The sequence below is a fragment of the Cervus elaphus genome, chromosome 20, assembly GCF_910594005.1.
Source record: "Cervus elaphus chromosome 20, mCerEla1.1, whole genome shotgun sequence".
Taxonomy (NCBI): Eukaryota; Metazoa; Chordata; class Mammalia; order Artiodactyla; family Cervidae; genus Cervus; species Cervus elaphus.
This window is the reverse complement of record NC_057834.1, coordinates 81,095,271-81,108,409: the sequence shown is the minus strand read 5'-3', so window position 1 is coordinate 81,108,409 and position 13,139 is coordinate 81,095,271. Positions and strand designations below refer to the sequence as shown.

Genomic DNA, 13,139 nt, shown 5'->3' with positions numbered 1-13,139 from the left:
AGCTGTTCACTTGGTTTATGTTTTTCCCCTTCCCTTAAAATACCAGATGGGATTTGTATGAAGCCCAAGGAGAAGCAATGGGTCTATCATCTTTGCTCCTGCACTAGGCAACTTGTCACCAAAAAGTGGAAGTAAGAAATCTAAGGGATCTATCACCAGGCAGACAGAGATATGCAGAGGTCAGGATGAGGCAGTGCCAAGAATGTGATGGTCAGGATTTAGGACAGGGCCTGGATCCAGATAGTCAGAAGCTAAACTGCCAAAACCTAGAAAGACTGGTAAAATTGAGTGAAGCAGGAATGTGGGAAAATCAGTATGATGTGTCCCTTTCATGAGCTACTTAAGAGAATTATCAAAATCTGGAGGGGGGGAAAAAAAAATATATATATATATATGAGTTTCACATCTGTAATATATATATTTCTTGACCTAACACTTTTCCCTTTTATTTCTGGGACCCTAACTTACATGAATACTCAAAAAAATTGTGTGTGATATATGTACAAGTTTGTCATTGAAAAAAGTTGGGATCTCCTTAAGTGTCCTTCCAGAAAAGGACTTCTACTTTGTACCAATGTACTTTGGTATGATTTTTTTTTTTCTTTACAACAAGCAAGTATTAGTTTTTCAGTTAAAGAAAAAAGAAATTAAGCCAAGATTGTCCAAAGACTTGGGTCAAGAGCCTGGTTATCCACAGAAACTGAAGTAACTGAGCAAGAACAGATTGGAGTGTCTCCTGTAAGGAGTCCATGAATTAGGGATGTTTGTTCCCCACAAGAAGCCTTTGTTTGCATGTTTGGGAGGGTAGGAGGCAGCTCCATAGCTTAGGTTAGTCCCGGAAGACATAAGTAAGTAAAGGTGTCCACCTAGTTGCCAGGTAGAGCATGATGGAGGGAAGAGAATGAATGCATTTTGATCTTCGGTCTCTATGAAAACCCTCCGAAGAAGGCAAAGTACCCCACAGCAGAGAAGAGAAATGATCTTATTATGTTGCATTGGTGGTCCAAAATCTCTCCCCTAAATATTCATAAACTACTGGATGCAGCTCACATAACTGACTGTTCATTCCTTTTCCTGAATACCAGAGCTGTTCCATGGTGAGTAGGCACCTGACAGGAAAATAAAGATATAAGCAAAATTTATAATCTTACAATCTATAATTTATAATCTTTACTCATCCGGTGTCCACCAGTCTCCAAACAAATAGCAATGGGCTTTAGGAACAGTTGAGTTAGAACCATCAGTAGCTCAATTAGAAAATTTGATCTTTCCTAAAAAGTCACTAAAATAAGAAAAAACTGCTGTAAAAATATACAAGAAAGAAAAGAGCCCACATATATAAAAACCCTATAGGGAAAACAAAGAACTTCTGAGTAGGCATAATTCTGCTGTTGTATGATCTGAGTTTTAGTCTAAAAACAAAAAGCCTTGTGAATACCCCTCAGATAATGACAAGAACTTTTGTTTTTAATTTTAGACCGGACCCCTCCTTCAGTCATGCTGTGCGCCAAAAAGGTACACCTCAGGGCACTGGTCCCTGACCCGGCCTGGAGTCTTCTACATTGGCCGAGAAGATGGATACGTCGACATCTGGGACCTTCTTGAGAAAACTCATGAACCAGCCCAGTCCCAAAACATCTGTATAACCATGATCATGTACATCAAACCCTGGACCTTTTCTGGTATGTTAACTCTGATTAAAGGAGCAAAGTCATTTTGCCTTTTTTGGGCGAGGGACATTTTGACATTCATCTGGAAAGCCTCTGATGTTGCTTCTCAAGTTTTTTCTCCCCATCCCACCACCTCCCTTCCCATCACGGCACTTCCTTTCCCTTCCCTCTTCTACTCAAATTTTGGTTACAACCTGAGTTTCACTAGTTTCTTCATCAGTTATTTCTGAGACACATTTTAGTATGTCAGGCAGGGGCTGATTTTGAACCACACAATGAAAAGCATCCTTGTCACCCTTTCTGGGTCCCTAAATCACGGGGTGAACCCTAAATCCTTGCTACCTTTTGCTGCTTCTTTTTCAAATTGAATAAGTTCTGTATCTTTAATCTTCTTTTATGTCACAAATTTTCGATATTTTATCACTTTTATGGCTTTCCCCTGGATAATATCAAGCAGTTCTTTTCATGAAATCTCAGTGACTCTGTGAGGTCATATATCTATTTAAACTATAACTTTTGAACTTAACTGTGAGGAAAAAATAATGTATAACAGAGCAAGCAGAAATTCAAGAACATGTCAATAGAAAAGTAATTTATGTCCTTTATCTAAGTTTCTCTATTTCACCCAAGTAATACTTTCTACCCAGACTAAGTATATACTTAGTATATACTTATATTCTTTATATATATATAGTATATGTACTTATATATATACTTATATATAGTATTTATATACTATATATATATATAAGTATGCTTTATACTTATATAAAGTATATACTTTGCCTTATTTAAAAGAAGTTTCCCTTTGTTTCCAGAGATGCACAGGCATAAAATTGTCATTTTCTCAGGAGAAACATGAGGTTTAGAAACACAGTCTTCAGGATTTCTAGGGTGTCAGAGTCTGGCTACTACCTGACTGTATGTGTCACGAAAATGTGTTTTCCCGTATTTGTTGCAAAACATTGCTTTTGCATACCTACAGGGATTACAATTCTAGGATTTAGCAATGTGAACCAGACCTTCTGAAAAGGAGGAAAAAAAAGTTGAGATAAGAAATTAAAATTCTCAAATACGCTTGTGTTTTATATCCATTCAAAATGACCAAAAGGAGCAATTTGTTTCTGTAATAAGAAAACTGGTTTTGGCTGTATTTGAAATTCATCTGGATAATGGCATCCTTTAGCCCTTACTGTCTGGTGAAAATTGGCATCATGATTTTTCTGTGAAAATCTTCCATGTATTGTTCCTGTTTCCTTCTCAAATCTGCCATGGATCCAGTCAGAGAGGGTCAACCTCACCTGGGAGTCACAGTCCTTAAGTAGAGGATAAGAAAACATGATTGGGGATGAGCAGGGTGGCTGAGGAAGGCTCAGGGTCTCAGCCTTCATTTCACCAACTGGAAAAATTGTCTTTCGTGTGTTATTATGATCTCCAGTTGTGAAGGTCTGATGAAGATGCCAAGATTATTGTAATCACAACAGGTCCTTTGGGAAACCACAAAGCAAAAATGCAGTATGTATTTAACCTCTAAGATGACTTTCTGATTGCAGAGCTGTTTTTTCTTCCCATTTTTTGAAACTTTCAGCTAAGCAGCAATTTATAGCCATAGCTGATTATTATGGAACACTGCATATATTGGAAATTCCTTGGACATTAAGTCACCCTTCAACCAATGAGGTTAGTAACTTTTGGCTTTGAGGATTTATGTGATCAGATACTGCTGAGACATGTTTTAGAACTATGTTCAGAAATACCAGTATTTTTGCTCTATAAGAAAATAAAAGAATCATGCAGTCAAAAATAAGGGGATGTTAACCTAAATGGGAAAAGAATTTGAAAAAGAATAGATATATGTATACATGTAGCTGAAATACTTTGCTATGCATCTGAAAGTAACACGACATTGTTAATCAACTATGCTCCAATATAAAATAAAATAATGAAGGGATGTATTCCTGTTGTATGAGATAAATGGCTTAAAGCTAGAGGGGAAAAAAAGCATGCAATGAAAGAAAGGCCAAGTAAATGAAGCCCAGATTCAGAGAAGAATTGATTTGGGGATTCATAATCATAAGAAGTTATTTTCAGATTGTAAGCCAAAAGCATGGGACCCTTATTTTGGTGATACCCTTCCCAGAGGACCCAGCTGACATTTTTATGCATCTCTCCATTGCTGGCCTCCATTCATCCTTCCTCAGCTTGGTGTACTGCAGGCACCAAGGTGTACTGCAGGTCTGAAGTGGCAGTGTTCCCCTCCATGCATACCACCCAGGGGTTTCATTTCAAGCAGTGTTAATAGTTATGGTATAAAAAGAAGATCAATAAGTAGTACATAAATATGGATACAGCAAACATTAAATATATAGAATGCAATCTGTTGCAAGTTCCAACAACATCAACCTAGTCACTTGCAGGCAAAAAACTCTCCCTTCTTTTGTCACCTTGCCCAAGGTCTCTGATGCCTTCCCTGCTTCTATTCTTCTGCCCACACATGCTAAGCTCTCCAGGGGACCAGGAACTCAACTCTGCTGCCAGCCCCTTTAGGTTTCCACTGACATCCTCATCTGGGTTTTCCAAGTTTGACTGATGACGCAAAACTTCCCTCAGTCTTAAAAGTGAGAAGGAGAGAAAGGAGGGAAAAGAGGATATTTCTCTTACAAAATTGCAATTTTTTGCACCTCTCTCCTTCCAGTCCCACTCCTTCTCTGCCATCCCCCAATTCGCAGGTCCCTAAACCTTAGCCCAGTAGCCCATGAATTAGCTCCTCTGGTAATGGGCTTTGGGCCTTATCCCAAAGCAGGCAATCTAGCTAATAACTTACAAGCAGCAGACATTCTTCCTGAGCCTTGTCAAGAACATAGGGCCTTCTGTGTGAGCCCCCCTCTCATGGGCCTGTATTTTTTTTTTTTTTTTTTTGGGGCCTGTATTTCTAACAGGTATCAAGTATAAGCCACTACTTTGAAAGAGAAGTCAAACATCTGGAATATGTAGAACAGCGCAAAAATATTCGTGAACAGGAAAGGAAAGAAATGGAGCTGGAACTGGAGAAGAAAAAAGTTGTAAGTTAAATTTCAGAAACCAAAATTGCTTTCCTCTAACACTAGTATTATATTTGTTTGGCTTATTCCACAGATTCAAAAGAAAAAATGTACCTTTTTAAATTCTTCTCTTGTTCTCATGGGAGTCAAGAGGGCAGTTCTCTGATTTCCTAGCTTAGTGTGAGTCAAACTACCAATTGGACACCTAGTGAGATTCTATCCAATTTAGTTTCTGAAATTTTCTATATTTCAAAGTCCTTTAGATTTGGTGGTATCTAAATACCAATATGGATACAGAGATTCAAAATTTGAATGCTTTCATTTCATAGAAACTTAACATTTAGTGAATAATGCATTAAAACAGTGTAAAAAAGAGTGGAATGTGAATTAGAACATGTGGCTCACATCTCATGTCTACCACTTACTAGCTATGAGATCTAGAGCAAGGTTTGCATCTTTGCTGAGTTTTGGTTCTCTTGTTTTTAAAATGGGAATACTAGTAACAACCTTTTAAGATTACTGTGGGGATTTCAGTTAGGTAACCTGACAAATAATAAGCTGTCATTAAGTGGGAGCTAGTATATAGAGGGCATAGTGGCTACTAGTTGTTGCTCAGCCCCATCCGACTCTTAGCGACGCCATGGACTATAGCCCACCAGGTCTCTCTGTCCATGGGATTCTCTAGGCAAGAATACTGGAGTGGGTTGTCATTTCCTCCTCCAGGGGATCTTCCCAACCCAGAGATGGAAGCTTTGTCTCCTGAGTCTCCTGAATTGCAGGTGGATTCTTTTCCCCTGAGCCACTGGGGCTCAGAACCCACCTGCCAGTGCAGGAGAGGTAAGGTACATACATGGGCTCCATCCCTGGGTCTGGAAGATCCCCTGGAAGAGGATGTGGCAAGCCACTCTAGTATTCTTGGTGTGTTACGGTCTCCTGGTGGGCTATGGTCCATGGGGTCACAAAGATTCAGACAGGACTGAAGCAGTTTAACACCGCACAGCACAGTATATAGAGACAGATGAGTGAATAGATATAAATTTTACTGGAATAGACTAGAACTGTGAAATTTGCGATTGAGGATAATTTGGTGTAAGACACATCCTTCTTAAACTCTACCAAAAAGGAACCTAAAGCTCTGAAGCCCCTACCCTCCTCTTTCTCAATCTCTCTGATGTGATTTTACTTTGTTGGTCTTCCCTTGACCAGTGGAATTGGGGGCTTTAAGTAGTCTGTGAATTCAGCTCTTCTTTCTTTCTCACTTGAGGTCATCTCAGTCCATATTTCTGCTTGTCTCTTGCTTATTCCCTTCCTTGCCCTTTTGGCACCAACGATTTCATCACTGCCTGCTGTTTCCTTATAGCCAAATATATAGCCTCCCCCAATGTAATTACTCATGTGAGACCCTAGGTCTCAATTAAAAACACAGGCATATGGAAATATTTTCATGTATTGCATTAGCAAATAGATTAACATTATCATACTGTTAGATACAAATTAGTGCAACAAAAGCAGAAGAGGCATCATTTCAAAACATCGTTTAGTGGTGATGAGGTATAAAAAAAGCCAATTAATTGACCTTGTTTACTACAAAAAAAATGGTCTTGGTCTGTTCTTTTACACGATCATGAACACTGGATGAACTTCTGCCATGGGAGATTACCTGCCACCTTTCCCCAGACCAGCAATCATCCACAATTACTAGGAGTGTTTACTTATTTATTTTTTATAATTTTACTTTATTTATTTATTAAAAAATCTGGGGAGGGCTATGCTCGGTCTTCATTGTTGCTCAGGCTTTTCTCTAATTGCGGAGAGCTGGGGTTACTCTCTAGTTGGAGTGTGTGGGCTTCTCATTGCAGTGGCTGCTCTTGTTGTGGAGCATAGGCTCTAGGGCACCAGGGCTTCAATAGTTGCGGTTTCTGGGCTCCAGAGCTCAGGCTCCATAGTTGTGGCACACAGGTTTAGTTGCCCCACAGCATGTGGGATCTTCCTGGACTAGGGATGAACCCGTGTCTCCTGCATTGACTGGAAGATTCTTTACCACTGAGCCACCAGAGAAGCCCCTAGGAGTGTTTAAATAGCATAGTGACAGCTAATTATCCATATGAGATAATAATAATTTGTATGTGAAGTACTTCTAAAATGCTCAAATATTGTAATAATCATTACAACTTGGAACTGTGTTTCCAAAACTTTTCCACCTCCTTCTTGTAACTTCATTTCCATCTGACATAGTACCCTCCTTAAAGTAGAGCATCCATGTCTCAAGTTTTCTCTGGAACTAGACTGTGGATAAATGCATACATTTAAAGGGGCTCGTCTGTTACATTTAGAACGTGAATAGAGTCACCAAGGAAAAACAGCTAATGTTCATCAGAAGTATCTCCTTACAAGCAATGGCTGATGATAGGAGAAACGGGAACAAACTGTAACAGCCTCAGACAATTGCCGTGGGGATTAAATGAGTTAAATATTTACAGCACTTAGCCAGTAACCGACAGATGGGAAGTGCTAATGTGTCCACTATTAGTGTTATTACAGACGGCAGGGGATAATCACACATCCGTCCAGCAAGGCCTGTCTTCATGAGCGCCCCCCTCAGCTGGCAGAGATTAGGCTATGCACTTCAACCCACAGATATGAGGGTAATCACATACCTGTCTCTTGGCAAACATTGAATCTGGATACCACTCACTTATTGAAAAATAATAGTAATTACAGCTCTAACAGCACACAAAATGGGAATTTTCTTAACTGGAATTTCAGCTGGAGACCCAAAGCAGAAAACAAGCGGTAGTTTCCATGTGATTCATTCAGAATTCAAAACAATTCTGCAGCCCTTAGTCAATGACCCACACTCCAGGCTGCACAAGGGAGGCAAGAGTTATGGGGAAAGAGGTTGGAAGAGAGGTTTTTTGGGTTTTTTTTGTAGAGAAGCATTGGAGGGCTGTGTATCCCCCATTCCTACTCCTGCAATACCACCCAGACTCTGCGAGGAGACCTTCAAGGGAAGGTCTGCTGGAGACAGGTTACTGGTGAGGATGGACAATTGGCCTCATACCCTTGGCGGGAGGCTCAGTGAGCCACAGAAATCCAAGGGCCAGGAACTGTCAAGGGACCAGAGCAGACTGTCCAGGGAAAATACAGGAAACCCAGGGACAGGGACCTGACTCCTATGGCTGGAAAGCCTGCAAGCAGGAGGTTGGCTTGAACAGCTCTGATAGACTAGTGGAGGACCAGTGAGCAAAGAACTTGTACTGATGGCAGAGTGAGGGGGGTGAGTTGTCCTGGGGTCAGGTGGAAACTTGAAAGTGGCTAGGCTCAAATCAGATCCTCAAAGGACTTTCTAAACGAAGTGCTGCAACCTGTGGAAGCAACCAGTGGAAGTGCGCAGGGGGCATTGCAGTGTGGGCATTGCAGTTCTTCACTTAAATACTGGGCTGGGTTGGATCTTCAAATAATCTGAAAATAACACTATTCCTAACACCTAAAAGTGGTAGGAAATGCTACAGAATCTGTCACGAATGTGGCAAAGGACAAAAGTTAGGAGAATAACATCTTTCTACTCTTACCCTATCAAGTCCCGCTCTTTTTGTGAACTGGTTATTGTCGTTAACACCTATTAAGTGCTTACTGTGTGCCATGTACCATTCTGAGGACCTGGCATGTTTTTATATTTCATTTAATACTCACAGTGGTATAATGTGGTTACAGTGATTAGACATGAGGAATCTGAGGAAGCAGAGATATTAAAAGAGGGAAAAAGCAGACATATGGCACAAATACAGCAGGGGAAGTCGAAGGGAACTTCAGGCATGGTGAAAACTGAAAACAAGAAAATGCCTCTTGCAAAAGTTTCTCAAGAAACTAGAATAAAATATGGTGGTGGTGCCCTCGATAAAATCCTCAAAGACAGTTTTGTGACAAGAGATCAGAAGGCCCAGGAAGACATTAGGGTGGGGAGAGGCCAGGAGGAGGAGAAGCAGAACCAACACAGGGGGATTCTGTTGTGGCTCAGTGGTAAAGCGTCCGCCTGCCAGTGCAGGAGACACGGGCACGGCCCCTGGTCAGGGAAGATCCCACATGTCACCGAGCGATTGAGCCCTGCACCGCAGCTATTGAGCCTGTGCTCTAGGGCCCCAGCGCCACAACTACTGAGCCTGCACACCACAACTACTGAAGCCCATGTGCCCTAGAGCCCGTGCTCCGCAACAAGAGAAGCCACCGCAACTAGAAAATAGCACCCACTTGCCACAAGTAGAGAAAAACCTGTGTAGCAATGAAGACCTGGCACAGCCAAAAAGAAATAATAAATAAGATTATTTTTTAAAAAAAAAATCACAGGATGACATACCAATATGAAGTAATCGTAAATTCATCTGAAAGGAGACACAGATGAGAAGAAACAAAATCTTAAAAATCATAATGACTGCCCTAGCAGATACTACAATAAATTTAATTAACTAATTAAATTAAAATACTAACTAAGCCAGAACAGTACTCATGCAAACATTGACAGATCAAAGAACAAAACAGATGACTCAGATTATTCAGCAAGTGGCGTTGAGTAAATCAGCAGAATAAATGCTCTTTGTTGTTTTTCCCCTCCCCTTTCAACATGCTCTTCCCTCTACCGGTGGCAGGAGCTCATAGGCCAGCCTGGATTCCCTCTGCCCCTGAGAGCCCACATCCAGTCCATCACAAAATTTGATCAGCTCCACCACGAGGAGACACCTTGAGTCTGCACACACTGCTCTGCTGATGTGTGCCCCTCCTGTTCAGGGTCAGCAGCCCCTCTCCCTGACTACGCAAGAGACACCCTCCTGCCCCCTGCCCCACAAAGCCCTTCTGGAGAATAGCAGCCAGCCCAGCCCTTCAGAAATAACGGAAGTCCCTTCCATGGGACTTCCCTGGTGGTCCAGTGGTTAAGACTTTGCCTTCCAATGGAGGGAGGTGTGGGGTTCTATCTCCGGCTGGGGAGCTAGATCCCACATGCCTCACAGCCAAAAAAACCAAAACATAAAACACAAGCAACATTGTCACAACTTCAATAAGGGCTTTAAAAGTCCACATCAAAATCTTAAAAGGAAATAGCCTCTTCTAGCCTTTGGTATCTCTAGCTGTCATACAAATGACTTGCTTTTTCCTCCCCACCAGAAAACGTTTCAGAAGTCAAAAGAACAATTGGAGGCTGAGTTGAAAATGGACTACGAGAGTTATTTGGAACTGGAGAAGAACATCCTCAGCAATCTAGGTCTAACCAAAGTGAAAGATTCAAAGTCATACATGGAATTAATATAGAAAAGTTTTCTGTAGAGGTGTTTTGGGGGTCTGTGGGACTTTTCTTTTTGCTCATTATTGTTTATGTAAGGTGAACTAGCAAACTAAACGTTAAAAAGATTTACTTGCGCATATTAAGTTTTTATCTCACTACAATTAAAACTTTTAAATGAAGCAGTAAGATCTGTTTCAGTTTTGGGACTGAATATGTACTAAACTTTGTACTGAATATAAAAGGTGTTGATAATGAAGCTTTCATTTTCCTGTAGTAATCCAGAGCTTAAGACATCCACACTCAGTCCTCAGCCAGCATCTATTCAGAACCCCTGATCCCAGACCGGAAGTGGAAATCAAACTTTGCTTCTAATTATCAGGTTGCTTTTGGTCCCATCTCCACAAAGTACTCCCACTGGGCCACCGCACAGATTATCAGGCCATGAGCTAAACAAAATATTAGTATATTGAATCCTGAAATAGACACTGAAAAAGAGTAACATATGAAGATCACATTGAGCTTATCTAGGAAATAAAAGGTTAGTGTAACTAGTAGTGCTCAGTCGCTTTATTCGTGTCTGAGAAGAATACTGGAGTGGGTTACCATACCGTTCTCCAGGAGATCTTCCTGACCCAGGGATCAAACCTGCTTCTCTTATATCTCTTGCTTTGGCAGGTGGGTTCTTTACTGCTAGCACCACGTGGGAAGCCCAATGTAACAGTAGAAAATAAATCAACAATTGACTGAAGGAGAGAATTTATGATACCAAATAAACACAGTAAAACATTCACTAAAATTCAACAGCCACTCATGATAAAACAGTAAATTCTTTGCAACTACAAAAAGAAGGAAACCTCCTTAATTGGATGCAGGGTATCTAAAACAATCCTACAACAAACGTTATACTTAATGGTGAAATGTTGAAAGTTTCCCTCAGAAGTGTGGAATGAAATGGTGTGCACTGTCCTGCCTTCTAATCAATATCGGGTTAAACTGAAGGTTAACCAGTGTGGGCACACAAAGGCAACAGCATGTGAAACTGAGTTGTGAAAGAGCTTAATGTGTCTCAGTAAGAGATTCAGCACACACACACACACACACACACACACACACACGCTATTTCCCTTGTGGTCCAGGGCTTCCCAGGTGGCACTAGTGGTAAAAAAAAAAAAATCCACCTGCCAATCCTGGTGACACAAGAGATGCAGGTTCAGTCCCTGGGTGGGAAAGATCTCCTGGAGGAGGAAATGGCAACCTACTTCAGTGTTCTTACCTGCAGAATCCCATGGACAGAGGAGCCTAGTGAGTTATAGTTCAAGGGGTCACAAAGCATTGGACACAACCCAGTGACTGAGCACACCAGTGGTTAAGACTCCACAGTCCCACTGCAAGGGGCACGGGTTTGATAACTGCTCAGGGAACTAAGATTCCCATATGCCGAGTGCCCTCCCCCTTCAAAAAAAAAAAAAAAAAAAGGAGGTTCAACATCACAGGAAAGTGACCATCGTGGGAGGTGGGTTGAGGGGAGAACAGCAGGAGATGAGATTGGAGCTGAGACTTGGAGCCAGATGGTGAAAGTTCCCTTAAACTAGGCAAAGGAAGTTGAATTAGAGTTTGCAAATAATGGGGAATTAATGGAAAGGCTAAGCAGGAAGGTGACATGATCAGCTTTATATTCAGGAAGACAAGGAACTGGTTAGAGTGGGAGAGCCTTGAGGCAGGAAATCCTATCAGGAGACAGTCATAATAGTTCAAGGTAAAAGATTAGGACACCCTGTCCCAAAGCTTAAAATAAAAATGGGAGGCTAATTGGATCAGGTAGGGAAGACAAAGGATGCTGCCAAGGTTTATAAGTTAAATTGCTAGAGGAAGTAAAACTCACATTTACCAAAAGTCAGGTAAGTAGTAGCACATGTCTGAGTGCCTTTGGCCAGATGACTTACTGCTGTGAAACATTCTCCTTCTGTGGAGTAACATTTTATAAGAGCAAATGAATACCTGCATATAAGTGGTGGTGTCCAGCACATGTTACTGTCATTATTGGAAAGTCCCGGAGACTCATCTTTGTGCCTGAATTTTTTTCTTTCTTTCTTTTTAATCCACACCCATGTCTTAGCTGAATCTATCCAATCTCATAGCTTTACATACAACCTCCATAGCTGGCTGGGACTTTCCCCATAAAATCGAGCTGTATATTCACTTGAGTACTTAATGTCTCTACTTAGGTGTATAGTTCGTGCATGCTCAGTTGCTCAGTCATGTTCAACTCTTGGTGACTCCACAGACTGTAGCCCAGCAGGCTCCTCTGTCCTTGGGATTTTCCAGGTAAGAATTCAGGTATGGATTGCTATTTCCTCCTCCAGGGGATCTTCTCGACCCACGTCTCCTGCATTGCAGGCAGATTCTTTACCTTTGAGCCACTGGGGAAGTCTGGAGGTATAGTGGGCATCTTGTATTTAAACATGTCCAAAATTGAGTCCCTGAATTTCCCTCGAAAACCCATGCTTCCTTCCCACAGTCCTCTAGTCACCTTGCTTCTAGTTGCTTGGGCAAAAGTCTTGATGTCATCCTTCATTTCTCTCTTTCTCTCACAATTCATGGCCAATCTATAAGCAAATTCTTTTGACCACACCTTCAAAATACACCCAGAACCTGATCACCCCTCTCCTTCCCCACTGTTGCCACCATGGTCCAAGCCACCTTCATTGCTGGTGGAATTGTCGCACTGATCTCCTAACAGTTCTCTCTTCAGTCTCTCTCTCAACAGCAGTCATGTGGTGATTTTAAGTGGAAGCCAGTGGCTGTCATTCTTTTGTTCAGAACTCCTCCTCAGCTTCCCAGCTAACTCAGGGTAGGAGCCAAAGGCTTTCCTGGACCTGCCAGTGCTCATGTGGTCAGACTTTCTGTTATCATCTTGGTTTATCTCTTCTTCTCCTCCCCTCATCACCCTACCATCATGGCAGCCTCCTTCCTCCCAACGTGCGAGACCTGGTCCTGTACCAGGTATTTGTGCTCAATAGTCTGTGCTTTCTGTAGTAATTTTCCCTGTTTTATTTTTGTATGCTCTCTCAAAGGGAAAAAAACATATTTTGAGTACTTGCCATGTACCAGGCTCTACATTTAAAAAAAAATTTTTTTAATTGAAGTATATAC

At 41.4% G+C, this 13,139-nt stretch overlaps 1 protein-coding gene across 1 annotated transcript in view; it reads left to right on the top strand.

The window, feature by feature from the left end:
- The window catches only part of DNAI3 (dynein axonemal intermediate chain 3), an 80,311-nt gene extending 70,143 nt beyond the window's left edge, over positions 1-10,168 (top strand). The window contains exons 20-23 of the mRNA XM_043876902.1: positions 1,478-1,682; positions 3,259-3,350; positions 4,610-4,732; positions 9,869-10,168. Of these exons, the coding sequence (XP_043732837.1) occupies positions 1,478-1,682; positions 3,259-3,350; positions 4,610-4,732; positions 9,869-10,012 (564 nt within the window). The 3' untranslated portion in view covers positions 10,013-10,168. The remainder of the gene's footprint in view (positions 1-1,477; positions 1,683-3,258; positions 3,351-4,609; positions 4,733-9,868) is intronic.
- The last annotated feature ends 2,971 nt before the right edge of the window (positions 10,169-13,139 follow it).